This window comes from Drosophila gunungcola (genome assembly GCF_025200985.1).
Source record: "Drosophila gunungcola strain Sukarami chromosome 2R unlocalized genomic scaffold, Dgunungcola_SK_2 000004F, whole genome shotgun sequence".
In the NCBI taxonomy this organism is placed as follows: Eukaryota; Metazoa; Arthropoda; class Insecta; order Diptera; family Drosophilidae; genus Drosophila; species Drosophila gunungcola.
In genome coordinates, this window is record NW_026453167.1 from 4,070,709 (window position 1) to 4,098,531 (window position 27,823).

The 27,823-nt window shown below is 41.2% G+C and overlaps 1 protein-coding gene across 1 annotated transcript; it reads right to left on the bottom strand.

Annotated features, from left to right (window-relative positions):
* Positions 1-16: 16 nt before the first annotated feature.
* On the bottom strand, positions 17-27,784 carry LOC128253773 (transient receptor potential cation channel trpm). Its single transcript, XM_052982448.1, is given in 32 exon segments — positions 17-2,003; positions 2,512-2,669; positions 2,895-3,032; positions 3,303-3,509; positions 3,626-4,010; positions 4,367-4,654; positions 5,342-5,574; positions 5,986-6,109; positions 6,667-6,788; positions 6,859-6,958; positions 8,970-9,115; positions 9,577-9,767; positions 9,965-10,122; positions 10,727-10,876; positions 11,898-11,954; positions 13,677-13,829; positions 13,891-14,102; positions 14,794-14,827; positions 14,829-14,984; positions 15,047-15,239; positions 17,482-17,583; positions 17,694-17,850; positions 17,927-18,113; positions 18,964-19,111; positions 19,460-19,616; positions 20,600-20,736; positions 20,858-21,017; positions 21,979-22,051; positions 22,190-22,330; positions 22,396-22,558; positions 25,496-25,578; positions 26,801-27,784. Coding segments are annotated over 32 exon segments (6,090 nt in total). The 5' UTR covers positions 27,128-27,784; the 3' UTR covers positions 17-953.
* Between the last annotated feature and the right edge of the window lie 39 nt (positions 27,785-27,823).

Genomic DNA, 27,823 nt, shown 5'->3' on the forward strand with positions numbered 1-27,823 from the left:
TTTGATGGATTTCTTAAAGTGTTAATAATTTATTTTAATAAAAATAACATAGAATTCTTAAAATAAATAAGTACACTCATAAATAGTTTATTAAAATGCATTGTTATTCTTAATCCTTGAAAATATTTAAAAACTAATCTAAATTATTAGCACACATTGGCCAAACATGAACAATTTAATCGATCTCATATCTCATATACACCTATAACATTTACTCTATTTATGTACAATAATATCTGGGGCCGCCATAAAAAGGCAGCTGCTCATAGAATACACGAACTTCTCACCCCCACATAAGCAAGTAAAACGGGCTATCTAAGGAGACGATATACACACATTACACAAGAGCTGTGGACTACAACATGGGACTCGACTCACAGAGTTACAGGTATAAGTAAGTACAAGTACATTAGGCTGCGATAAGTTTCTAATTGAGTTGAGGTAAGCGCTCATGATCGGCTTGGATAAAGTAGAGTGGTTGCTTTCAGATATGTTTTGTGTGAAGGTTGCATGCAACGTTGCAATATGTACGACTGACTACAGCTAGGAGTTTTGTAAAAGTATCGAATATGTGAATATGATTTAAGTGCGATTTCTTTGGTGGTTCCTATTGACACGAAAACGATAGTAGATATTCCAAGCACCTGCACCTGCACCTGTAGAGTGTATAACAACCACAACAACAACAACAACAACAACAACGACGACGATGCTCTTGCTTTCTAAATAAATACTTGTATAAAAATACAGAGAATTTGTGAACTATGTATTGTCAAAATCATTAACACCTATGTAACTTGCGACCTGCTCGATTAAGAATATGTATGCCTAATCTCAGATATCTGTTTTCCCCAGATCTCAACGCTACTTCATTAGCATTTGCATCACCCCACACTCCTGTGACTAGTACAAGTTCTACCCATTGAGCTGATGGATATCCATGGGCTACTCTGCTAACACATTGTCTCATTGAATGGCGGGTCCTTTTCCGATTCGGTGCTGCTCTTGATGTTCGACGACAGCTTGGCGATCTCGTCCTGCACCAGATGGGTGCTGATCTGGGGTATGGTCAGGGCCGGACTGCTGCTCTTGGCGGACGAGCCGCCCGATCCCTCCTCCGTGCTGGAGCTGCTCTCCTTCAGCACGTTCATGCCCAGCTTGCTCGCAAAGGGCTGCGGCTTGAGCGTGGAAATCAGTTTGGCCTGGCCAACAGCTTGGCCAGCAGCTTCGGCCATCTCTGGCAATGGCTCCGCCGGCTGAGACGGCTTGCCCTGGTCCACGCTAAACTGTTTCTTCAGCTGCATGGGACGCGCTGGCGGTGCCGGCGCTGCCTGCGTCGTCACTGGCCCCGAGGCGCTGAGGTCCAGCGAACTGGAGCTCTCCTCCCGCAGTCGCCGGCCGTCGGCCGCGCCCACCGAGGCGGTACGGATGGGCTGGTAACGCGCCGTGGCAGCGCCGCCCACAGCGCCAACGCTGATGCTAACACCCGTCGCCGAGTGCGAGTCGCCGGCGTCCAGCGAGGGCTCCGCCGTCAGCGAGGGCGTGTCCACGTTGTAGGAGCCCGTCAGCGAGGTGTTCGTCTCGTTGGAGCTCTGCTTGATGAAGCGGTACGGATGCACCGAGTAGTCCGTCTCCGTGCTGGAGTTCTTCTGCAGGCTCTCGCTGGACTTCTTGAACAGGCGGCCGGTGCCCTCGTACGGCGGATTGAGGAAGTCACTGGTGGCCCGCGTGGGCACCAGCGGCGATGGATACGCCTGCTGCTCCATCGACGAGTTGCGCTGCCAGGGACGCTCGTTCTTCAGCTGGAAGCCGCTCGAGCCGACGACCATGGCACCGCAGCTACCAGCCCCGCTGGTATCGCTACTATCGCCGGCGCCGCCGCCTGCAGCACCGCCTCCTCCGCCCATTAGGTCGCCATCCGCCGAGGGCTTCGAAGGGGACAGCTCCACGGCAGTCTCGCGTCGCAGCGGATACCGATGGCTGTAGTCTATGGATACGCCGATCTGTTGGGGGAAAAAATGTGGGTTAAGTTAAGGCAACTTTTTGTGATAAAACTGGGATTCTTATACCCTTACAGACGGTATTGTAATTGCAGTTCAAAGTTTAAAATATACAACTGCAGTCAAAATAACAGTAGTGGGGCAAAAAAAGTGCTTAAAAACATATAATTAATGCATTTTAATGTAATATTAAATCTAAATCTAATATTTACCACATTAATTAAATTTTTTAAAATTAAATCTGTAGTTTAATATGCATTGTATTTAATAATATGATTTAATAATTAATATTGATATACAACAATATTTCATATTAATTTTTAATACACAATTTTAAATCCAATCCAAAATGAGGTTTTGAAACTTTTGATATTGCTTTAGTTTTTAAGGAAAATGACATTAAACAATTTGAAGGAAAATAACAATAAATTCTCGTTCATCTCGTTTAAAAGGTTTTAAATTTTTGATATATTTTATTTTCTTTTCCTCCCCTTTCTATTTTTGTTCATACCTCAAATCCATGGGCGCTGGCATCGATGGAGCCGCGTGACTCAATCAGTCCCTCCAGTATCTTGTAGTCGTTCTCCTCGCACTCCTTCAGATGCTTCTTTTCCAGCAAGGCGGCTGCCTCGGCCCGGGACATCTCCGTTTTGGGACGGTCCAGCGAAGCTGTCGATGCAATGTGGAAAAGCAAACATGAGTTGGGTTGTGCACTCAATGGAGATGTTATGTGGGAAATCTTTGCTGGCGGCGGAAGCAAGGCAATGATACGGGTGTTGCGCATTCACCCGGTTAGTTATTAGCACTTCGCTCACGGATTTTTGGGAATGCCCCACTGGACCTCAGATGACCCTCGTGACCTTATGACCCTCGCTTCCTTTGGGCCTGGCTTACCTTTCTGACTCGGCAGGGAGACCGTGGGCGATGCTATCATGTGGCAGACGCTCTCCAGCTCATCAGTGATCGAGGTGTACTCGCTGTGCAGTTTCAGCAAGATATTTCTGGAGGGTTTCGCATGCAATACTGATTTACCTAGAGTTCGGAGTTCGTGGTTAGGTTCAGAGAAAAGATGTGTGCGAGAGAACAAACAATAAGGACTTATGGTCAATGGTTAAATGGTCAGTGCTAATTTGTTTGGCCAAATCGATTTGCTGGATTGGTAGGTTTGGATCGGTTTTGGATCGGTTTTGGATTGGCTTTTTTCTGGTTAGGAGGTATGGCATGACGGGATTAGTAGCCTGAATTTAGAGCGCAAATTTGAGGCTGTTTCTGGGGAAGTCCACCCTTTTGATGGTTACATACCCGGATGAATGGAGCCCTGAGCTACGGGCACATCCTTGTCGCTGTCCGGCTCCGATTGGGTAAGGCTCATTTGGCGGCGGGACAACGAGGCCAGTTGGTTGAGGCTGATGTGCGATCGGTTCATGTCCGCTCCGGTCAAAGAGTAGGTCTCCGAATTCCGGCGGCAAAGGGAAACAGTGCGTTGGCGGAGTGCACGATGTCTGGCAGCTGTTTGTAAATGAAATTTATATTCAATTATTAGTATAAACAATTTGGTATATACAACACAGGTAAAAAGAAGGCAACACAGAAAAGATGAAGCGGATTGGCGACTAGTGAATTACCCTCAAAGCTGATGTCTGGAGCCGCATCATCGGAGTTCTCGCCTCCTACCAGCGTTTGGTCGTCATCGTTGGTGCCCATTGGCGTTAGGGTGTCCTTGCTCTCCGTGCTGGCACCCGTATCCTGGCGCACGGTCACATACGGTGTCCGCTTCACAGTCTCACAGGTCGAAGGTCGCTGAGAGAGCGGCAAATAGATGTCCGAGTCCGCCTCCGATTGCATGGATGCCTTGCGCACAACCTGCTCGTTGAGTGCCTCGCGGGACTTGACCACTTCATCGGGTTCCTCGGGCAGTGGCACCACCTCGAAGTGAGTGCCCTCGTCGAAGATGTACGCATCCGGACGAACCTCGGTCAGCGAACGATTGAAGCGACGTCGGGTGGTCACCTAGATATTTTCGCCAATAAAGTGTGAGCACAAAAAAAAGGGGAGGTCATGGATTCAATGATTTATTGCATAAATAACATATTTTAACAAAACATTTCAAAAGTATAAATATATAAATAAAAGTAATACAACACAATAAGGTCCCTAATGAAAATATTCTAATTAAGTATTAAACATTTATTTGTAAAACCCCTAGAGTTGGTATGACTGCAATCTAAAAATAAAATGTCTCCTAAGTCATATTGTCATATTGTCATTTGAGCAATCTAGTTTTTGGTTCTCAGAATATCGAGTTCAGAATGACATTTTCTGTCCCAGTGTGCTTGGTATTGCAGCGATATGTAATTCAGACGCACCTGCAGCGAATTTAAGTTCAGTCCGGCACCCAAGCCCAGTGGCACCATGGCTCCACCGCCTCCTCCGCCACCGCCACCACCTCCATTTCCGCCGGAACAGCCGCCAGCCTCCGTTTCCGAAATCGAGATGGTGCGCATGCGCTGCATCTCCGCCGGAATATTTATCGTCGAGCCACGCAAATCATCCGTGCCTGCGATGTGCGTGGACATGAAGCGATGGATGACGGCCAGATGGGAGAGTATCTGCTCCGAGGACTCCTCCATCTTTCGCAACCGGAACTCAATGTTCTGCAAAGCAAAAGGAAGCAAATTAAGTGGAAGGATATATAAATGTATTTTTATGTGACGAACACTGGCAAAAGACAAGAAAGGATGCTTCGGAAAATCGAAGTTCACATACCCTTGCAGCTATTGCAAAAATTAAACATTCTTCAAAACATTAAAATAATGATTTACTTGCATATATTTTTAAAAACATTGAAGCTATGATGATTTACAGCTCAATTATTTGATCGCTCCTACGGCTGCTATGTGATATCGTTTTCCAATTTGAATAAAATAAAAAGCGTAACTCCAAACTTAGACTTATGTACTACCTGTAACAGGAAGACAACTTTTGGGAAAGTTTAATGCAGATAGCTTAAAAACTGAGAGATTAGTTTGCGCAGAAACGGACGGACAGACGGACGGGCATGGCTAGATCGACGCTCCTAGTGATGCTGATCAAGAAAATATACACTTTACATGGTCTGCTTAACAAACAAAGGGTATAAAAATCTGCAACGGCTGCAGTGAAATGGTCGCTCGGACGTGTCCAATTTTCAATTCACATGCTGTCAGTACCCATGTCATTTCGGATAACACGAATCACACACAAAATTTACATAAAAATGCAAACACAGGATTGAGATGTCACAAAAAAAAAAAAAAAAAACAAGGGCAAAAGAGGAGAAGGGAGCTCTGATTACCACACACCTGAACGGTGGCCGTCTGTATGTTTTCCTTCTGATTGATGTCCTCGATTTTCTGAGACATCGTCTCCACTCGCTCCGTGGTGTTCTTCACCCGCTCGTCCGTCGACTGATTGAGGATGATTTCCTGCTCGTGGAAGAAGCCCTCGACGCATTCCTCCTCGAAGTCATACAGCCGCTCCAGGTCGTCCTTCTCCAGGAACAGCTTGAGACCGTTGTCCCGCTGCACCTCCAATCCTGCGGAATGCCGATCAAGTGGACACATGTTACATGGGTTGGTTAGAGGGCGGAAAATGAGAAAAACCAAGATAAACCAACAACAATAACAACAGCGCCCAGGGAGAAATTGAAATCGAAATCGAAATGCATGAAATGGTAAGGAAGGCAAATCGTTTCGGCATAACCCAATTAGGAGGTGTTGTTATTGTTGTCGTTCGCCAAGTGGCATGGTTGATTTCAATTCAAAAGAGCAGGTGGCGTATACGTAATGCAGTTAGTTACAGAAGCACACACACAGTCGACAGTTGGGGCAGGCACGCGGGTGGGAGAGAAGTTAGATATTTGTACATTATTGCTGCTCAGCTCACAAAGGCCCAGACACGATAGACTCACAGGGAACAAAGCTAAACTTGCTCATCCCGGGCTCACCTTTCGCCTTTCGCACACAGTACTTGAGCAGCGAGTAGAAGTGGCACAGCGCGATAAAGGGCGGCGGCAGGACGGGCTTCTGCTGGTACTCCATCACCACGGTGAACCGCTGGAACATCCAAACCTAAATGGGCAAAGGCATGTCATTGAAAATGATCAGTTAACTGGGAATATTTTGGATGAAAATGCATCCTATTTGTGGCTAAAGCAATGTGTTTGTTTGCTCAGTTTAAAATCTACTTTAAATTTTTTTTAATTTTCATTACTCTTTTTCTTATTACTTGATAGTTTCAAGTTCTAACTAAAATCCTTGAGACAATCACGAATGAAAAATATCAGAATGCAAATTTGCAATAATCAATTATAATGATAGCAGAAAAATAAATTTATTTTAAAATATAAACTATGTGCTATGTGTTCTTTTTTTCCGAGTTTTAAATTTATTTTAAAATTGCTGATAATTGCTCTTACTTTAAGTAAGAGTTTTCGTATTAGAAAGCTTTTTGGATTGTTTATGTATATTGATAGTTTTAAATAGGGTTGAATATAATATATTGAGTTGAATTCTTTAAATTACTTTCCAAAATATATGGGATTGAAAAATTTAGATAGTAAAGTAATAAAAAAACATAGCCTTTGGCTTAGTTTTGTAAAACACCCCCAGCATTCGATCGCACTCACCTGATGCGACACCGAGTTGACCTCGTTGAAGATGTTGTTGAACACGGCGATGAGCAAATTTATCAGCAGAATATTGGCAATCAAGAGATACATGGACATGGTTATCGGCGTTACCCAATGGCCTGCAATCCAATTAGTTGGCGTGTGTTAAACTTTTCGTTAGAGCCATGGATTGTGGGCATTAATACTCACCAGTGACGCAGCCCGGCTGGCTGGGATCCTCGCCGCAGGGAGGGTCGATATCGCCGGCGAACACCTCGCCGTACAGCATGAAGTAGGGCTGGAAGGTGACCTGGACAACGATAAATTAAAATCACCATTAAAGCGCCATCTGATAGAACGTGGCCCATCGCCATCGCCATCGCCATCGTCATCTCCATCGAGACACGAAATGGTTGGGCGTAATTCAATTTGCGACCGTCGCCAAACATTAATGCAAGTTTTACACATTGAAACACAGTTTGGTTATTTTTAGCCAACACCTGTCGGCATCTGTGTGTGTGTGTGTGGGTGAGTTTTTTAGGGGGTGGGTGTGTATGGGATGCAACATAGTTTGATTTCTAATTTTCCGAAGCATTTCTTTCGAAATTGAAACCAGCATGCGCTATATATATTTACACAATGATGTCCCATCTCATTTGCATAAAACAGCTGGATCACAAACAACATTATGCAAAGGTTTTCTCTAATTAAAATTTTTGTTTTTGCCTTCTAGCAGTCATCTATCATTCATTAAATAAGCATTGATGCTGACCTAGAGCTAAATATTTGCATTAAGCTGCAGCAGGCAGCTTACAAATTTGCATGCAAAACAGATAATTATACTATTGGGATTAAATTAACGGTGAAGATATTTCGAGCAGGCAAAACCAATACATAAATTAAACCAAAACAAAAAAATTCAAGACTTGATATAAATATTCATAAGCGACAATAGAGTACACACATTTACCTTAAAGCGGCTAAAGATTTGGGCTAAATACTTCTTTGTACATCATGCAGAATACAACGATTGAAAAAAATGCGTTTTGGACCAGAAGGGAGGAGAAGAGTTTCGGCACGCCGAAGCTGGCCTTACCCTTGCAAATTCAACTCGGATTAGGCTTTGGCAACCTTAAGTCGAGGCTTTTTCTGTTTCCTTTGCAAGAGCCGAGGGGAGAACTAAAGAATTTCAGTTTTCGGAGCAGAACTAAGCTTTAAGCGGGTCAAGAGTCAGGGGAGAGAGCAAAAAATAGGTTAAATATTAAGGGGATTAAGTCGAAAATCCAACGGAGTTGAAAGTAGGAAGGAGGGAAGTCCACATAAAACTCAAGTTGAAACACACTCATCTCCATCAAGATACAACATCAACTATAGACCACACGAATATGCAGCATATAGGCACACAAGGATATCTGAGTATTTTCTTATTTATTTATTTGTTTTTTTTTTTTTTTTTTTTTTTTTGGAAGACGCAGCTAGAGCATTCTACAGTCGGCTCTCTAAATAGCAAACCAAATCACATCTTGCTTTACATTTGTCAGGTTGCCGCTCGTCAGATTCGAATGCTCATTGTGGTTGGGTGGAGCTGCAGATGTAGAAGTGGTGGCCGCTGTGGAGCTGGAACCCGAAGCGGTGGTGCTGGTGCTGCTGCTGGTGGTGCTGGCTGCAGTGGTGGTCACGGGTGGTGCACCCATCGTATGGTAGCCACGATGATAGCTGGAACGGGTATTGTGCCCCAGGGCACCTAGAAATCCGGGGGCCGTAATAGAGCCGGCAATAACCTGGCATTTTGGCAATATTCGAAATCATTTAACGGGCGATTTATGTGATTTATGTGATTTATGCGATTAAAAATGGCAAAAGGTGAGGCGAGATAGTGACAGATTTGAGTTCGAAATGTAGGAGGGACAAATGACAGAAAGAAAGAAAGAAGAGTACAATACGAGACGGTCAATTTAAGCGGCATTTGTTAGGTGATTTTGATTAAATTCTAATTAGTCAACTACTTAATGTAAAATGGGTGGTGGTGGAATGGAGCACCCATCGACAAAACTACTCATACGTAACAATGTTTTGCTTGCACCACTACTGAGGAACGCAGGCCAAAAACTTGCTTTGCTTGCTATTAAGTAAATGTATGTACTCCGCATCGTAAGTAATATTTATGGCTAAAGCTGCAATAGAAATCGTCGTAAAAAGCACACTCTTCTGTGCGTGTGTGTGGCTGTGTGTTAATGAGGCTGACATACGCACATACACTCAGATCAAGGAATTAGTTTATTTACAGGTAGTCGAGAGCATTAAGTTCTTAAATAACCCACCTCCTTGATTAGACTCCAGGTGGGCTGTTTATTGGGGTACAGAATCGCCTGTCTGCTGACCCCAAAACTCATCAGGACGACGGCCAGCAGGACCACAAAGTATATCATGTTCTTCACCATTTTACCCATCATGGTGACCAGGGGACCTGCAAAATATTATTCACGATTAACTCGAGTTAAAGAGTTTCCCAATACAAATTTTATCAAGTGCAGCAGGTTTTGCACGGCATTTGTTGAATTCCTTTAGTGTTTAACCACTTGGGAAACTATAAGCAACTAAAATATAATTTGTTTTTAAATACTGTAATCTACAAAAAATTTTAGCTAACCACACGACTTCTTAATTCGCTACAGATTTATAAACCCACTGATATATGCTTTAAATTAAAAAGGAAACAAGTTTATGTGCGGCAGGTTTTACTCTACATTGTTTAATGCTTTAAGCTACTAGGCAACAAAAAGAAAGTATATTTTTATATAGTCCTAATATCAAGGAACTTTAGATTAGCAGATCTATATAACAACCATTAACTGTTTTAATTTAATAAAATATAGTTTTTGGCCTATTTTAATTCTTAGTTTTTTGACTTAAGAACCCCAAACTTACCCAGATATTTATTCACGCCCAGGATGTTAAGGATGCGCAGGTACCAGTAGATGCTGTCCACACAGTAGATGACCCGTCCAATGTCCATGGTATTCTCCCGAAACCGGAAGGCCAGACCAATGACGAAGAGTATTATAGCGGCGCCATCGCACGGATTCCACATATTCCACGCCCACACCGAGAATTTATGACTGAACGGCGAATACGTATTAATGGGACCCATCGAAGACGCGTTAATTCATGCGTGAGAGGCACATATTGAAGACAAAATGTAATGGAAATGCGCACAACTGTGAAATCCGCCCAGCTTCATTTGCACTCATTGCCAGATGCAATTAAACACCAATAATGGAGGTGTGTGCGGGGGGATGGATATGGGTCTACTTACGTAATGGCCACCGGTTCGGAGGATATAATTTCGCGCACCTTCTCGAAACCCAGCGTGGTGATATATGCTATCGAGTACCACTCCTGCCACCGCGGCATCTTATCCATTTTCACCAGCACCGTGAAAGAGAACATTATGAGAAAGAACATGTAGGCAATCTGAAATGGTGGAGGTTGAAGCAAATGAAACTAAAGCAAAAAGAATTAAAGACCTTTCAAAATCATAACCAGGGTCATGAACTCAGAAAAAAAACTTATCTTTTCACTAAAAATGGCTACCAATATAGTCAGTAATTTCTAATTATTACCAATTACTTCGACAAATTGCACTACAAATCAAGAATTTGATTTTAAGAAGCAGGTGACTCAGAAAATTATACCTTTTAGGTATTTTGTGGTGTAATTTATGTTTTTCGTTTTTTGTTTCATTTTTAATTTTGATTAATAGTAAATGATTTTCAACCATTGAGAACTCATTTTATGAGTAATTAAAATTTATAAGAGACGAAAAAAATGTACCCTAAAAAAACCTCGCATAAAAACCAATATTAATTGTATCCCCTACTCAAAGTTGGAACTGAAAGTGCATTTTTTCCAAATGAGTAGTTTCTGTTCTAAGCATTGAAAAAGTTATAACTAAATTTATGAGACAGTTTTTTTTTTTAAACTGCTGTCTGAAAATTTTTTCTCAGTGCTCTTGCATCGGAAATGGAGCACACTAGCCATAGCCATACCCAGATCGATAGTTATTTCCGCCACTTACCGAATCGGCCCAGAACTTGGTGATGGGCGCCGTGTAGAACTCGTAGAACTTCTTTTTGAGGCGCAGTGGCTGGTGCTGCTTCACCTCGTTGTACTCGGAGAGATTGAAGAACTCCCGGAATTGGGCGGGATCCGAGTCGGTGAGGGAGACCTGCGGAGAGATGCGGACGATATTAGTGGGCCTGCTGGGCCGGGACGCAAGGCGGAGAAGCGTTCGATAGTTTTTGGCCTTAATTAAATCATCAATGTGCAGTGAGAGCATTCAAAGAGAGAGCCACGTGAGGATACTGTACATTGGGGGATTGCGTATACGCCCCGTTAAATCAGCGTGTCAAATGTGATTTGCTTTTGCTTTCTAATTAATTTGCTGGTGTTTAAGGCTCGATTTGCTGTTGCTATTTATAGGCGTGTTTAGTTTCCAGACACACACACAGCATGCAGAACAATTTAATTAATTGAAGCATTATGCAAAACAAAATGGATTTAGCCACTGGGTATTCGTATTCCCAAATGTGTTGACAAAAAATGTAACACTGTACGTACTACTGAGGAAAATCGAAGGGAATTTAATAAAAGGTGTACTGTTGAGTTTGAACAATTGGCTGCGAATGAAACTACGAAATGCACATTCCAATAGGAATAAAATGAGACAAACTACGAAAGCCAGTTACAGAAATGCCATTGAAATTAAAATAAATCTTGAAGGAGTAAAACTTAAATACGGGTTCAACTAACTTTGGAGGGCTGTTCTTCCGCTCCAGCAGTGAGATTAACCTGCAAATTGATACGACACAAGTACTGGGACATTAGAATGGCGTGTGGGGATGTCAAATTCAATTGTTCCATCCCTATATAGATGGGTGATTGAGTATAGTAGTAGTAGTAACTGGGTGATACCATTTTGTCGTTTGTGGGGTTCTGGTGATTCGTTGTGTTTTTTACCTACGGGTTGAACTACAATAACCAAATAGAAATAAAAACAAACACGGGGGAAAACGGCATTTCGTTGATTCTGTTCTGTGCTGTCATTTCAAGTATACAAAATGATATGCGGGTTGAGCAAAATGGCAGTCTTATCGCATTCTGAGTCGAAGGTACGAGGTATTGAATGAAAAAATATACGAGTAGGTTGTGTGTGTTTTTTTTGGTAGTTTTTTTGTGGAATTACTCACTTTGCCATTTTCGTGTACTTTTGTATCGCGCACTGAGTAAGTATCCGCCAATAGAGCCTGCAACAATTCACGCACATTTTACGCATTTATCAGATAGGGAAATCACTCTTTAGTTTTACTTTCTAATCTTATTGAGCGGTGATCTTTGGACAATATACTTGATACTTGAGTTCAGATGGAGAGGTGTAGAAGTGTAACAGCGTGTTTTTTAGGTACAGTATTCCAAGATGATTTGTAGTTACAGAGAAATGTTTAAAGTGAAAAGTATTGAAAATATTGGCCAATAACTTGATCACACATACTTAGGCATTCCACACATATATACACGGGGTGAAAGCAAACTACTATTAAATACAAGCCCTTGCCTTCCTTCCTTTCACTGGCACTCAATGAAATTTAATTTGATTTGCTGATTAAGGGATTACCCCCTTTTATGGGAAAAGTGGTTGGATTTTGTGCAGTGTCCGTGTAACTGAAAAACAATATTTGCACAAGTGCCGAGCTTCCCCTCGAGTCTTTCGACTGGCAGTTTGACATAGACCTGCTGGAATTGTGGCATTTGATGTGGTTCTGTTGGCTTCACTGAGTGGCTGGATGGCTGGGTATGAGTTTGTGCCGAGATTATTACTTAATTTAACTTTAAGCCAGCACTCGGCTTTTGCCCATGATTATCATTACACTGCTAATGGAAATTCGCACTCAATTCGAGCCAAACGGGAGGACTTTTAAAATTTTATGGCAAGCATTAGAGGTGAAAAGCTACTCGAATGTAATGAAGGGCGGGCAATGTTCGGTCACTTACATCTGTTGAATTCGAGACACTCTTAAAGGAGGGCGAACTATTTTCAGTTGGCACAAGCTTGCACTTTGTAAAATACATATTCAAATGATCATTAGTGGTGAAATTACATTACATTAAGAGCTGAGCGAGATGTTATGAATTTTAAATGAGTCCTATTCTCCATTTTAGAGATTCCTGAACCATTAAAATATGAAAACAACACGTGTTCGCGCTGCCGCTTGGTTAAGTTTATCCAAAAATAAAGCAATAAACATAAAAAATCGATAAAAATGGAAAAATTTTCAGAGAGCCCTAATTGGAGAGCCCCCTTTTTAAAGTAAGTTAGTTATTTTTCAAAGTAACTGGAGCAGAAAAAGTGTACATTCCCTGTACATATAACGATACAGACCAAAGCACAAATATTTACGAAACAAATAAAGTGTGAAGATAGAATGTTCGATTCCGATGGCAAACATAGAACAGTACATATAGTTTTATGATCTGGCAACCAGATAGAGACAGAGATACAGAGATAGAGACAGAAAGAGAGCAGAGACAGCAAAGAGAACATATACGTGTGTGTATGCATATAATAGATATAGATATAGTTATAGACGACTTGAACAGCAAAGTATAATAGGAAGCCATGTAGTTGGCATAGATCTGATTGGTTGTTACTACCTTTTCGCGATTATTAGCACCCGCACCCATCCTATATCTCAAGGAAATGGATCTTTTGGCTTTTAAAAGGGCGCTCTATAAACAGACAGATTTTGATTTAGGATTGATGAACAGCAGAGCGATAAATCGTTAAGTGGTTAATGATAAACGTTAGATTTCAGATTAGTAGAACAAACATAATAACTAAACGCTGAGCTGAAAACGTATAAAGACACACATTTATGGACTGGCACATATAGACAACGAAACCAAATCAAACGGAAAGTTAGTAAGAAATGAACAAAGAGCTTTGGGTTACTTAATTAATAGCCAAATACCTCGGCATCGGGCTGCGAACGATCCGAGTCGTCATTGTCCAGATTCTGATTTTCCAGATGCTCCTCCTCAGTCTGCGGCATCTGTTGGAGCTCCTCCTTCGACTTAAAGTCCAGCTGCCTGATGTACAAGGGCATCGCCAAGCCCAAAATTACCTAAAATTATAATTACAATAACGAATAAAATAAATAAATTCTAGCCAAAATCTAAACTCACCTTAAAATTGGTGTTCTTGCGGGTTCGCAGGCCACCCATCCAAAGATCGGCCAGGATCACCTGACTGCAGGGATGAGCCAGCAGGGCACGATGGTTGGCAGCCACAGCCAGCGAAAGGCAACTCTGATTTGACCAGGAGTGCAACTCACAGGTGAGCAGGCGTTGGGCCTTCTCGGCATCCTGTCGGTAGCTAAAGTCCAACAACTTGTTGCCTAAAATATAAACGGAAAAATATAATAAATTTAACATTAATGCCTTATAACTAAGCATATCAAAAAGAAGAACTTCGGGGGTAAAAACTTGTTCTGAAATATTTAAAAATTTAGCTTTCTGCAGGATTTAAATTAAAACATATTTTTAAAAAGTAACTCAGAAAGTCAAAAATATATTATAAATTATATAGTACATTAATAGTAACCTCACTAAACTATCATTAAAGTAATGATCTGTTTATTTTGATTAGAAAGTCTTTTGGTCGACTTTGAATAATTAAAAAATATTTTTAAATATTAACTCAGTGAATTAAATACATATTACAAATAATATAACACAATATCTCACTAAATCTCACTAAACTATCTTCAAAGCAAGGAAAGATAGATAATCTTTAGGTTAACTTTGGCAAATTGAAGGAATATTTAAAATAGTAACTGAGTAAGTTACAATTATTTAAATAATCAAACAATATTGTTTTCTTATCAATGACGAATTTATGATAATAAGATTCTAATTGGGTTTACTTTGCGTATGTTAGAGACTAAAAAAACTTTTTAAACAATACAAAATTATTAATTGATTATAACTTTCTTGTTGTTGACATATATAACATATGTGTTATAGGCGTAATTTTAATCAAAATTAAGTTCTAAATAGTTTTTCTATTTGAGTGACCCTTTGACCCACCTTTGCTCTCGAACTCCTTGGCGTAGGAGCGCAGCTTCCTCGTAGATTTCCGTATCCAAATCGTCCTCGGCGGCTTCGTGGGCCATGGCCTTGTACAGTTTGCAGGACACCAGTGACTTGGCCAGCGCCTCCTCGCCGTGCGTCCACATGAGCAGAGCCATCTGCTGTCGCTTGGTCAGCACGGCCCAAATCTGGAAGGCAAGGCTCGATGTGCAACAGGGCGGATGGGGGATGGGTGATGAAAAGCGCTTACCAGCAGCTCGTTGAAGGGGAACTCGAAGAGGGCCATTTCCGAGGTGAAGGGCAGCAGGCCGGTGACCAGGCTGAGCGAATTGGCTCCGGCATATCGCTGGTACTGGTAGGTGGAGGACTTGCGGCAGGCATTTGCATAGCTGTTCATAACCTTGGCGTAGATGGGCCGAAATTTGCGGCGCGTGTAATAGGATCTGTGGGGAGGCAAAAGGAACGGAAATCTAGTTGCGATTGGGTTCTTGGTTCTTTTGCGCCGGCGGCGGCAATCTAATGCTCCCGACGATTTGCCTCAGTAACTTCGCATTGTATCAGCTTTTCTCAAAAACGCCAACTGACTGATGGACATCCGTTGCTGCAGGGAGACTTGAATAACAATGAAAACGGCTATCCATTTCGATTGTAATTTTTTCCATTCTTGGCCCTTTGTTTGCTCACAGCTTAAGAGATTTCCATCGCGAAATGTAAATGTAATTTGCTTTGGTCTCGTACTCGCAGGCAGAACAAATTTATTGGCCTGACCAAATTCGGAAGCACCTGGCGGCGCTTTACGAGCGCACAATTAAATTCAGCACATCAACACAAATGTCCATAAATTATTTATGACAAATAAAAGGCAAATCAATTGAGTTGCCCCCTGAACACTGAACCCTGAAGGCAACAACCAGCAACAGGCCAGGACATTCGCTTTTTATGTTAATCAAATCACAAAACTTTAACGCTTTTAATTATGGCCAACTTTCCAGCCTGCTCACGACATCGACGACACATTTAAATGTCTAGCAGTCTAGACATTGAAAGCCAGGCAGCAGTCAGCCCAAAAATGCCAGAAGCCAGGCTAGATGTAAGCCAGCCGACCGAGAAAAGGCCAAGGACCGAATCCGAAAACCCTAATTTAATATAAACACATCAGTTGTGAAGCCGGCTCATTGCCTAGATAGCCTTTGCCATTTAGATGGGCATTTGTCAGATGACTTTCGGCCAAGCCAGGTCCTTTGATTAGAGCACAAAGGCCAGAAATCACGGAAACAGTGTTTCGCTACCATGGTAGAATAACAAACAGAAAGCCGAACTACAAAAGACAAGTAGTGTCAAATTTGTTTGCTTATGGTTCGCATAAAAAAAGGGATTCTATACGCTCAGTAAATAAGGGCTTCAACTTTACTTCAAAATGGCTTTATTGAATGTAAAAAGCATTTAGGGACGAAACCAACGACAAGGACCAAAATATCGAGATTGAAAATCAAGGGAAATTAACTTTTATTAGTAATTGAATTCGACTTTTGATTGATTTGTTTTATATTATATAATTCTATTTAGTTATAAAGGTTCATTTAACCAAAAACCCGAAAGCATGTTCCTTAACTTTGTTGTTTAATATAATATTTTAATTAAATTTCTGTGTTTCAACCAGACTGAAATTGAGCGATTTAAGTGTTCAGCTGGCCCAATCAAGCCAAGTCAACTTGTTAGGGCCACAGTTTTGTGCATGATTTTTAATTAAATTGAGTGATTCCAGGGGGCGGTCAGTTGGCCAACGGAGGTGTTTTTTATTGAGACCACAAACCGCTTTTGAGGGGTCGGGTTGAGCAGTCACTGACCCAAACAGCCGCAACTTATGAGCGATATTAAACAGAATTGTGGTCGCCAGAGCCGCGTTAACTGAATTTAAGCAGCACCGCAGCCGCGTTTTCGCCTTGCTGGCGAAATATTAATGCTGCATAATTAAGGGGTGCTTTGCTTTGGCATCCTGTTCTCCTTTGACTTTTGCCCTCCAGTTCTGCTCCATTCTGCAGCATCACCACCAGCAACATGACAAAGCGAAACAACCGCCAACTGCCAGGCAACGCGGCTCTTGTTAACTTGATGTGCAAACTTATTACACTTTCATGAACAAATTTTCAGGCATCAGGTTTAATCCGCAACACGTTTGGGGATGACTTGGCCCATTGAGTCGGGCAAATCTAACCCTTTTTTTTTGGGCAAATCAAGGTGAGGTGTTTTTATGTTGTTTAGTTTTGAAATGTGACTCTAAAGAAAAACATTAGACAGTAAAATATTTTAAGTTTATGTAACAATAGTTAAGTTTCTATGACTATTTATTTTTGTGAGCTTGTACCTTGTTTTCCCCAAACAAATTTCTACAATTACTTCTGTAATAACAATTTATAACAGCGTATAATGTTACTGGAATTAACAAAAACCTTGATAAGTGTGGAAAAAACAAATGAAAGAAGAAAGTACGAAAAGACTGGCCCACTGCAAATCAGTAATTTAAGAGGTTTTCAAATGTTTCATGAGCTATTTTCTTAGGGATTTTCGAATGGTAAGCAGAGCAAATAAAGAGGCTTATCAATTTCTTTTTCGCCGCAACATTCGACCATTTAATGTGAGCTGTGGAAAAATAGCAGCTGGAAGAGCTGTTGGCACTGCACTCACCGATATGCGCCGCCCATTAGTTTATTGATCACCAGGCCGATGTCGTGGAGCGTGTAAATGTAGCCCTTGGGTATATGCGGTCGGACATCGCGCAGTATGTAGCTGAATGAATGGAAACGGCACAAGGACAATGTTGAAATTTGCATAGGCCAAAAGCAAAATATTTTTTTTGGAAGGCAGCATCAATAAGGAGAAAGGAAAGCAAAACTCACCCCAGCGTGTTGGCCGGACCGTGTTTGGTATTGTAGAGCTCCTCGAGGCGCGGTATTGTTAAAAATTTCTTCATCGAAACACCATTTTCCAGCAGTAATTTGACAAAATCGATTCTATCGTGCTCCAGAGCCTGCATCATCGCCTCATCGAGGGCCCCTGCAAAGACATTGTAATTTAGGCAAATGCAAGGATGGGGTTGGGGTGAATCACCCTAGGCTTGCTCATCACCCACCATTGGGCCATTCCTGGCCGTAGACGAATATCTCGCTGCGCGCTATGTCCACCCGATTCCACGTCAGGGCCAGACTCAATTGCTCCGGCGGACTGAGATGCTGTGACTTAAACAGGGCCGTTAGGATGGTCTGATCCAGCTCCTGAGCCTCGCCCTCCGGCTTTTCCTGTATGCGAAAGACGGTAATCTGGAGGAGAAATTGAAAAAAAAAAATAAATGTACATAAAAATAAGGAGAGCACAAAGTATCTCGAAATGTAGCCCAGCGCAGCCCCCCTCGTCGCACATAATTTGTTTGCCTAGGCCTGGGCCCCGGGCAAAAGGACATGCTAGATCCTGCCGCCGCGTCCTGCTCATTCAAAAACCAATTAAAATCTTAATAACATCTGCGGCGGAATTGACGAAATGCCAGCACTTTTGGCACACAAATATTCGTACTCGTACTCGCACTCGCACTCGGAAACTGCCGGTGATTTAAAATTCATTACACGTTCAATTGAATTTTGTAGCCTAATTATTTCAACGGGTGGGTCTACAAGCATTAATTAAAAATTTAAATCGCTGCGCGTAAAAGTCTCAAGTGATTGAAAAGTTAGCCTCTCACACTTTTAATAAATTGAAGCTCCCATCTTTTGGGGCAACTTAGTTGAGCAAAGCCCCGCTGGGTTATGCGATTTTAATTGATGGCTCACACCTATAAATAATTCCAAGGAAAACTCACCTGGGGCCAATTTCTGCACTTACAGCTAAGGGAACTTTGGCATAAATATTAAATAAACAACTCGGCACTGTGGGTGCTTAAATAATAATAAAATGCACACTATAAAGGTTTATCTTCTGCATATGAAAGGTATGAAATAAATTACTCAATAGAAATAGCACTCCTGGCCACACTTTCATTCCAATCGTAGTTGTAAACCCATTTACTTCCTCAACATATAGTTTCAGGAAATTCAATTTTAATGTCAGTAATAGCTTAGAATAGCCAGAACTTTCACACAAAATGAAAGAAAACCCTCTATTCCCTTATTATCTTACCAGATTCTTGTTCCGCGTGCACTGCAGCAGTTCCTGATAGAGTTTCTCGGATTGGTCCAGGCCCACTTCGAAGGTCTTTTGTATGGTCCCGATGAGATAGTCCCGCATTGACTCCAGCACCGGCTGCTCCTCGCCATCCGAGGCATATCTGCGTACAAATTTTGTCAGACACAGCATTGTCACAGCTCGAGAAAGGGCGCCCAATTATTCAGACTAATTAAACAACAAAATTAAATGTGGCACACAACTGAAAAGGTTCGTTCCCCGGTTCCCCTGTTTTCTTTTTGTGGTGAAGTAGGCTTGTGTTGGGTAAATTTAAATAATTTGCCAAATGTCGCATGCCGGGTGAAAGGACATGCCAACATGTTCTTAATTAAATTTACACAAACTGCGGTTTCTCATTTCTCTCCCACGACACAAGGCAAACTTTACGCTTTAATGCCATATATCTTAAAGGTTAAGCATATTGAATAGCCGAATCTGCAGCTATACTCACTTGTGGACGAAGGCGAGCAGGTCGGCGGCACGCCCGGATCCGTCACATACGACCACCGGAACCGGCGGCGAATCCGTCACGTACTCGAGCACCGCACGTATCGTGTTGGTGCCGCCCTCGATCACCAGACAGACGACGGGCGTACTGGAATGTGTGACTACGGGAGAATGGCACAAGAGGTTAAGATTTGAGTCGGGCAATCCACGGGGGACATGCACGGGGATTAGTCTGATTCACTGGGTGCAGGCCGCTACTGGGGGTTCAACAGGTCGATTATGACTCTTCACCTGGTGTGGTGTCGAAACACTCAGCGAAAGTGTGTAACTCGTTATTTAAATTAACAAAATGTAACGTACTTGTTGAGAATTCTTAAGAAATAAATACTTGCATACTTGAAGAGAGAAGAGTATACTACAAATAAATTATAGAGTTGCGGTATAGATTAAAAAAAAATGTTATTCAACTGAAACTAAGAAACTAGTTTTCCCAAGAGTTGCAAAAGTTTCAAAAAAAATTATTTTAATGTTTGAAGCAAAGAAATTATTTAAAAGAAATTAAATAAATTTCAGTATACCGTTTGTTTTAAGCCAGTGATTCTTTGCTAGAAGTATAAGTAAATTTTAAAAATGTCTTAGGAAACTGGTTTTGTTAATGGGTTAGTTACCAACATAAAAAACCTGACTTATCTTTAAAAAGAAAAGTATAAAGAAAATGCACAGTTGTTTTGCATATAATATATTATTATGATAAACATATTTCAAATATATTTATGATAAGAATCTCTTTAAACTTTAAGCAGCTTAGAAAAATTTAATTTTAATGCATCAAGGGTATTCATTAACTCTTAGCTTTTTGTTATAGGAATAAAACTGTCTAACTGTCAAGCAAAACAAATCGTTTTTTTAGAAAGCCACCTCATTATGAATGTCCTATTGTATTTTTTCGAGTGCAATAAAAACGCCCGACAAAAGCTCGCCACATCAGTCTGAAAGTCCCTGCCATCCGGAGCTTAGCCCGCGGCAGTGGCCATGAAAAGAAATGCCTCTCAATGGCCTCCGATGACAAGGAGCTTCAATCTGCGGCCTGATTGGCCTTTTGTGCTGTCGAGCTGTCACATTGTGGCTTTTGTCGCCGACTTACATGGGTGCAGCTTCAGGTTGGATATGAACTTCTCCAGCTTGCGACGCAGGATCAACTCGGCACCGTACTTGGCCTGGGTGCCATTGTCCACCAGCAGGAAGTAGGCATGGCGATTGTTCAGCACGGCCAACTTTGATCTAAAAAAGGGGAGGAGCCAAGGCAACAGGTTACTCGATTTAATTGCAGTGGGAATTGCAACAGCTAAGTAGGCAGTCAGTGAGTTTAAGGCACTGATTGGTGCCATAAAATATGCATTACCTGGGCGAACTAATGCTGTGGCAGGGCACCTCGCGATTGTGGCCCAGCAGCTCGTGATTGCGCTCCACAATGCCCCAGGGAGCGATGCCGATGCTGACCACTCGTCCTGTCCGCTGTTGACCCTCCAGGAGCAGGGCGTCGCCTACTTGCTTGGTGACGCCTGGGTTGGGGAGCAAAAAAAAAAAAAACAAGCCACGTTGAGCAAGTGCGTAAACAAGTTGGTCTCCGTCTCCGAGGATTGCGATAGTCTCACCGCCCCCTCGCTCTTCGCAGTTCCAGATTTTTATATCTTAGTTGGGGGGATGTGTCTAAAATTTAATAACAACTCAAGCACAAAACCCAGACGACGACAAAAAAAGGACGAAAAACAGTCGAATGAAAAATGTAATAAAATATACGGGGGATCCTGATGCGAATATGATATGCACAGCTAGGAAGGAAAGGTCCTTTTATAATATTTTCTGTATAATCACAAACAAATAAATAAGTTAAGCCACCACAGTTTTTTGTCATATAGGAATAAAAATTTTGGTATTTTTTTTTATGTAAAAACTGATGCTTTTTTTGATTAATGAAAACTGGTACGTTATCAATTACTTCCACTCACTTAAAAACATTTTAACCAACAAATTGAATAATAAATTATCCTTATTTACAAAAGGCTTATATAGAACTTTCATTTAAAGAGCGTGCTGAAAAAAACGAGATGGCTCATGTCCACCCTCCGTGGCCTGGATAATCCAATTTACTTGGGTAACCCACTTGCACCTACACCGCCTTTCCCAAAGTAGTCCCAGTATACCCCAAACATTGGCCTACTGGGTAGCACAATATGTTGACGGGCAAGCAGTTGAAGTGTGTACAATCACTGGCTGCGTGATTTCCGCTTGGGATTTTATTTATTTAATTTTCGACTGGGGTCGCTCATCCACACTCTGTTTTCCTCCGCTTTCCTCTTTAAGTTTTCCGTTTTTTCCGGGCCCCCGTTTGTTTGTTTGCTTGTCTGCCCGCTTTCCTTGCTCATTTTGCCGTGTGCTTATTTAAGTTGGCCTGGCCGTAATCGTCGGCCATAAAACTGGGTAGTGTCCTTTCATAAAACTTAAATGAAACGGAATGCTCACCGGTGTTGGTGCCGCCGGTAAATATCCAGGCTCCCGTGGTTTTGGCCGCCTTCAGCAGTCCCTTGCGTATCTCCTGCGAATCAAATAGAAATCAGTTTCCGTTTCAGGGAGCCACGGCCATTCAATTAGCGTGTGACACACGACCCTTCTTCTGCCACTTTTGTTGCTTTTGGGCAAAAGTTTGGGCCCCGCCATTCGCAGACTTGCTCACCTTTTTCAGTTTGGCCTGCAAATCAAAGTTGGCCTTGCCGCCCTGCACGGTGATCAAAAGTTTTGGCAATTCCAGATTCCATTCCTTGGTGAATAGCTGCACCAGCAGCTCTGGCCGTGTGTCGAACGACAGGCGAACATACTGGAAAAAACACACGACCAAAAGTCATAAAAATAAAAACCCCTCTAAAAACGATTTCCCTCTACCTGAGCCTTTGTGGGATGGGCGCCACCCTGGAACTCGATAGTTCCGTAGGCATCTGTGGGCTGCGGGCGGGTGTGCTTCGTGGGCAGCCATAGGTCTCCCGGCGACCCACTCTCGATGCCCGGAATCGTCTGATGCGTGATCTGGGCCTGCCCACAACAGCATCTGCAAAAGGTAATTCACATTACATTTATTTCATAGATAAGAATATAACTTAATTTTGTTCTTTGGGCTCATTTAAACAAACACTTTAAGGAATCAGTTAAATGTTTGTAAGTCAATTTCAGAACCCATAATTCACATTAGTTACCATTTGCTTAAAAGATAAGAATATAACTTAAGGATTCAGTTAAATATTTTTAAGTTATTGTGTACATACATATTAATTTATATAAGAACATCTGAACTATGCTTCATCATTCCATCAGATGAATTTATAATAAAAGTGTCATTACTGAATGTGAGTAATCGTAACAAAGTTTGAATATTATTGAAAGAGAATTTAATTATTTTTATCAATAATAAAGATTCAGTTAAATATTTTTTGTAAGTCTTTTAGTACATTCAGGTAACATTAACGCAAATTGAAGAACATTTGGTAAGTCTTATCATCACATCAGATGCATTATTAATAAAAGTATAATTACTGAATGTAAGAAAATCGTAATCTTAGGTCAGGAAAAGATTTAATTATTTAGTCAAATATTTATATATCTAAAATTGTTGAAAAGAATCTGCGAAATGAAATCTGAAGCAGATTCAATTTTAAAGTTATATTTATTTTGGCACAATGACTTTCAATTCTTTATAAAAAAGCAACACGTAGCGATTCAATTTCGTATTCATTAAAATGGGGTCTTTTTTCCCCTTTCTCGTTTTTGGTTTCCCATTTTCGTTTTCGATTTTCTCCATATAATTAAGTTTTTGTTCATTTCAATTCAGGAAAAACGAGACAAACCAATATCCAAATAAACGCCTTGATGTGCTTTTAACAAAAAAAGCCCTATTTAAATATCACACTTAACACTTGAGATAGCAGTTTCATTTTTGAAAAAAAAACAACAGATGAGCAACAACTACAGCTTTAAGGAGCAAGCCATGCAGGTATATCCTGAGTACATCCTGACCATTCCGCCCATCGAATGTGTTGACTGATGCGTGGGTGAAAATGATACTGGGCAAACAACAGGCACACTGCCACGCCCCCCGGGAGAACACACACGCATCCGCCTTAACCTGTCACTTTGTTTGCAATGCCCACGTGTGATATAAAGCGTTATTTACGCCCGTGTGTGCCTTAGTGTTTGGCTTTGTGGCCCCCCGAAAAATATGGCAGCAGCAAACGCAGAGGCAATAACATGAACCTGTCTGACCCGACCCGACTGACTGTCTGTTTGCTTGCCAGCTGATGTTCTTGTCAGGTGCTTAAAATTGTTTGCTAAATAATGCATTTCAATTAGAGCCCCCAAACACACATTCGCACACACACGCACACACACAGCCTCCCTGGAGCAATTCCCGCTTGAGCCAAATAAATCGGCTTGAATAGAAATTAAATAATCAAATTAATCGACACGTGTCTGTGGCACATTTCACCGGTCGCGAGTGATGTGTGGCAGACATGCCCTATACAGAACAAACTTTCCGACTTGAAACACATTGTGCTACATTACAAATTTCAATTATGAAGTCTTCGAGTTTGAGCTTTGTTGTACAAATATTCTGTTTGTTATATTGTTTAATGAAATTAAATCAGGTTTTGCATTTACTCATGCTATAAGTACTTAGAAAAGTGTTACATTGCAAACTTTTACTTATAAAAATGTTCGGGTTAATAACTTAGGATAAAGTCTAGACTTTGATTTATTCGATTTATAATTACATTTTAATTATAAATTAACTTCGCCAAACTTGATATCTGTCCAAAAATATTAATTACTACTTTATTAACTTTATTCAAAATTCCCTGCAAATGCTATAGGTACTTTGAAAAATGTTACAAAGCAAACTTTTACTAAAAAAATGCTTAGTTAAATAACTTTTGACAAAGTCTACATTTTGATTAATTCGATTTTTAATTACATTTTAATTATAAATTAACATCGCCAACCTTTATAGGCTGCCAAATATATAAACTGCATGAAAATGCGAAATTTCCATTAAAACTTTAACTTAAATACCCTGCAAATGCTGTAAGTACTTAGAAAAATCTTACATTGCTAACTTTTGCTTATAAAAAGATTTAGTTAAATAGCTTCAGACAGCCTACACTTTGGATAATTCCATTTTTAATTACATTTCAATTAAAATCCACTTCGACAAAACTTTTGAAGGCTTGCCAAAAATGTTAATTACCTAAAAAATGCGAAATGTCGATTTGAACTTTAACCAAAATACCCAGCAAATCAAACGTTTCTTCTTAAACTTTCTTCTTAACTTTAAAATTCCATTTAAAGTTATGAAAGTTCAAAGTATGAATGATGAAGAGCAATTTTGGGAAATTGTTTTTAATTAGTCAAGTTTGAGTTATAGAACTACGACTGAAAGTCAACTCGTTGAGGACAACTAATGGAGATGCTTTCGGGACTGACAGCTACCGGTTGCCGTGAAAAGCCGGCGGGGGAAAACTGTAGACCAGCTAGCAAATATTTGGCCAGCCAAGTGCTGATAACAGCCGTGTAAAGTCAGTTGGGGCCATAAACCCATCTCCGCTATCTGTGCTGAAAACTTTCACCCAGAATCTGTTTCTGGATCTGGTTTTGAATCAGAATCAGAAACAGAATAAGAATCAGCAACAGCATCAGCATCATAAAGGCCGCGGCCCGGCTTGTGGCGCATTTATCTCAATTGCTGGTTCTTGGGAAAGAGCCTGTCATAATAAACAATAAATGCTAACGCCCAAAACGAAACTAAATACACAATGGCGTAGGAACTGGGCCACTGGCGTTCCACTGCATCTCGGCAAGCGTTTTTGATATGCGAAACTGGGTCAAAAGCTTTCGTCTTGGACTTGGGACCTCTTAGTCTGCCTTCCCCTTTTACTGCTGCTGCCTCTTATAAGATGTATTTTAATGCAAATAAATGAAGTTAGACTTCACTTACCTTGTATCGTCCTTTGGGCATGGTATAAATTTGATGCACTCGCGCTTCTGGAAATTGGTCTCGATCCAACTACGCGGCTGGTGCTGCATTGAACAAAATTGAAATCGGTTAAAATATTATTTGTACAATTTATACACCTCTTTAGTACGAATTCGCATAGTTACACTTTTTATACACTCAATATACAGCTAGAGGAGCAAAATGGAAAATAACTTGAAGGGAACAAAAGATTAATTCAAGTATACAGATCAACGAAAGAGTCATAGAGCATGACTGATATCGAGGGTTAAGGGTGCCTAAAATATGCAATATACAAATAATCGGAAATATTTGTCAACCAAAAGTTGAGTTAAGTTCGGTTTAAGTAGCCTCAGTGAAGAAGGTTTGAACAAATAGATTTAAATCAATAAGTTATAAGCCAACTAATTGAATTGCAAATAGTTTTTAATAATTATTTAGTAATTACAAATTCTGGGGATAAACAACGACGACACAATACAATCACTATTTTAACATTACTAATTCAAAAACAAGTACTGAAAAAACAAATTGGTTAATTGACAATAAACGAATGTAACAAATAAACGTATGCACTTACAGAATAAAATATTTACAATGTAGGTGAGGGGGTTGTCGTTGGTTTTTACGTTCTTAATTTATATATTTACATTTGGCACTGTTGAGCTAACCCAGTTTTAATATTTAATTATGCAAACAAACAAAATAATCTAAATGGAGCTGGCATTTCTGGTTTTAGGTTTTGAAACACGCTTATCTTTTAAAAAAAAGTACGTTTTTATACTGCAACAAATTATTAAGGGTTAAATTAAAACAAACAAAGTGTTAAATAGCTTGGATATTCTGTTTGATATAACAGTTTTTTCACCTAAAGTACAAAATCTCATTAACTAACAACGCCTTTCAAGCTCTTAATCTGAATAAAAATGTCCTTCCTTTAAGGTTTTCAAAAACAAATTGCAGCTAAAATGCCCTATGTGATTGGCAGCTTCTATGCACTATTGGCAGTTTATGCTATGTAAGCCAACCAAAGTCACGTTTTTATGACGACTTTAATCCTCCGGCACCCGCACAATTGATTCCAATTTCGAATCAAAACTTTGGCTAGCTGCAACTTTGGTATTACGTGTGGCAAACAAAAGCCAAAGTGGCAAACTTTGCAGAGTCAATGTGGGATTAGCCAGCCCCTTGAATCCACTCAGAGCAAACAGCTCCTGGGATTCCCAGTGGTTAAAAGGGGGAGCTTTATAGTGTATAGTGGCGGATTGGGCCTGCCTGCCTGCCTACCTCCTTCAGCGGTTCACTGCCGGCATGGGCCTTCAGCAAATCCCGCACGTTGAGTATGAGGACTTTGGATAGCGTCGAGGAGACCGAGGAGCGTTTCCGCATCCGCTGGCGCCGGCGAATGCCTAGTGGCGTGGATAGCGGACTTCTGGGGGATGGGGTGCCACAAGTGGGTAGATGGGCAGCTGCCTCTGCCGCAATGAAGGCGGATGTGGAGGCGCGCACCGAGCCGACAGCCGGTGTATTGCTATATCTCCGAACGGTGGAGAAATCCTTCGAAATTCGACGCAGATATTTGTGCGGAGCAAGCGGCGAGTCGGTTACCACCATGATGATGCTGATGATGATGTTGCTGCCCTCCCGCCGGTTTTATACGCTATTTTCCGCTAATGTGCTCTAATTAATTGAATTTGAAGCGGTTCGCGAGCAGCAGCTGCAACGGAATTTGCATCCGCAACCGAATCGGGCGACAGGTGAATCTCGACTGACACGCACCTGCAGCTCACCTTTCGGTCGGCTCATCCGAAAGCCGCATATACACATGGCCAATCTGCGAGAGCCCACCTCCATTTCGGACTCCCATTCCCAGATGCCAGTGGGTGGATGGGATAATGCTCTCGTTAAAGATAAGTCCAACTACCTTTAATCTACCTAGAAACATTTGTAGATCGAAAAGCTTCTCGCTCCATTTTCCCACGCGCCCAAAAGTATGAAGCACTTTGGTTTGGACAAGTTTATAACCTTTAATAATGCCGCCTAATAAGCCAGAATACCAGCCAAAGGACATTATTACAGCTGGCAGGAGCAATTGTGTGGCCAGCCAAATTGTCATTTGGCCAAAATTTGATTAGTGGCAGTTGGATTTGGGCCAAGACTCTGGAAATTGGGTGCAAGGACATTAAATAATTGCCCTGATTTAGTAAATAATGGATGGTCTAAGTCAAATGCTATTTAATTTGCGGAATTGCCAGCACTTCGTAAGCACAATCTACTAAATGGAATTCCTGGTATAATTCAGTTAATTAA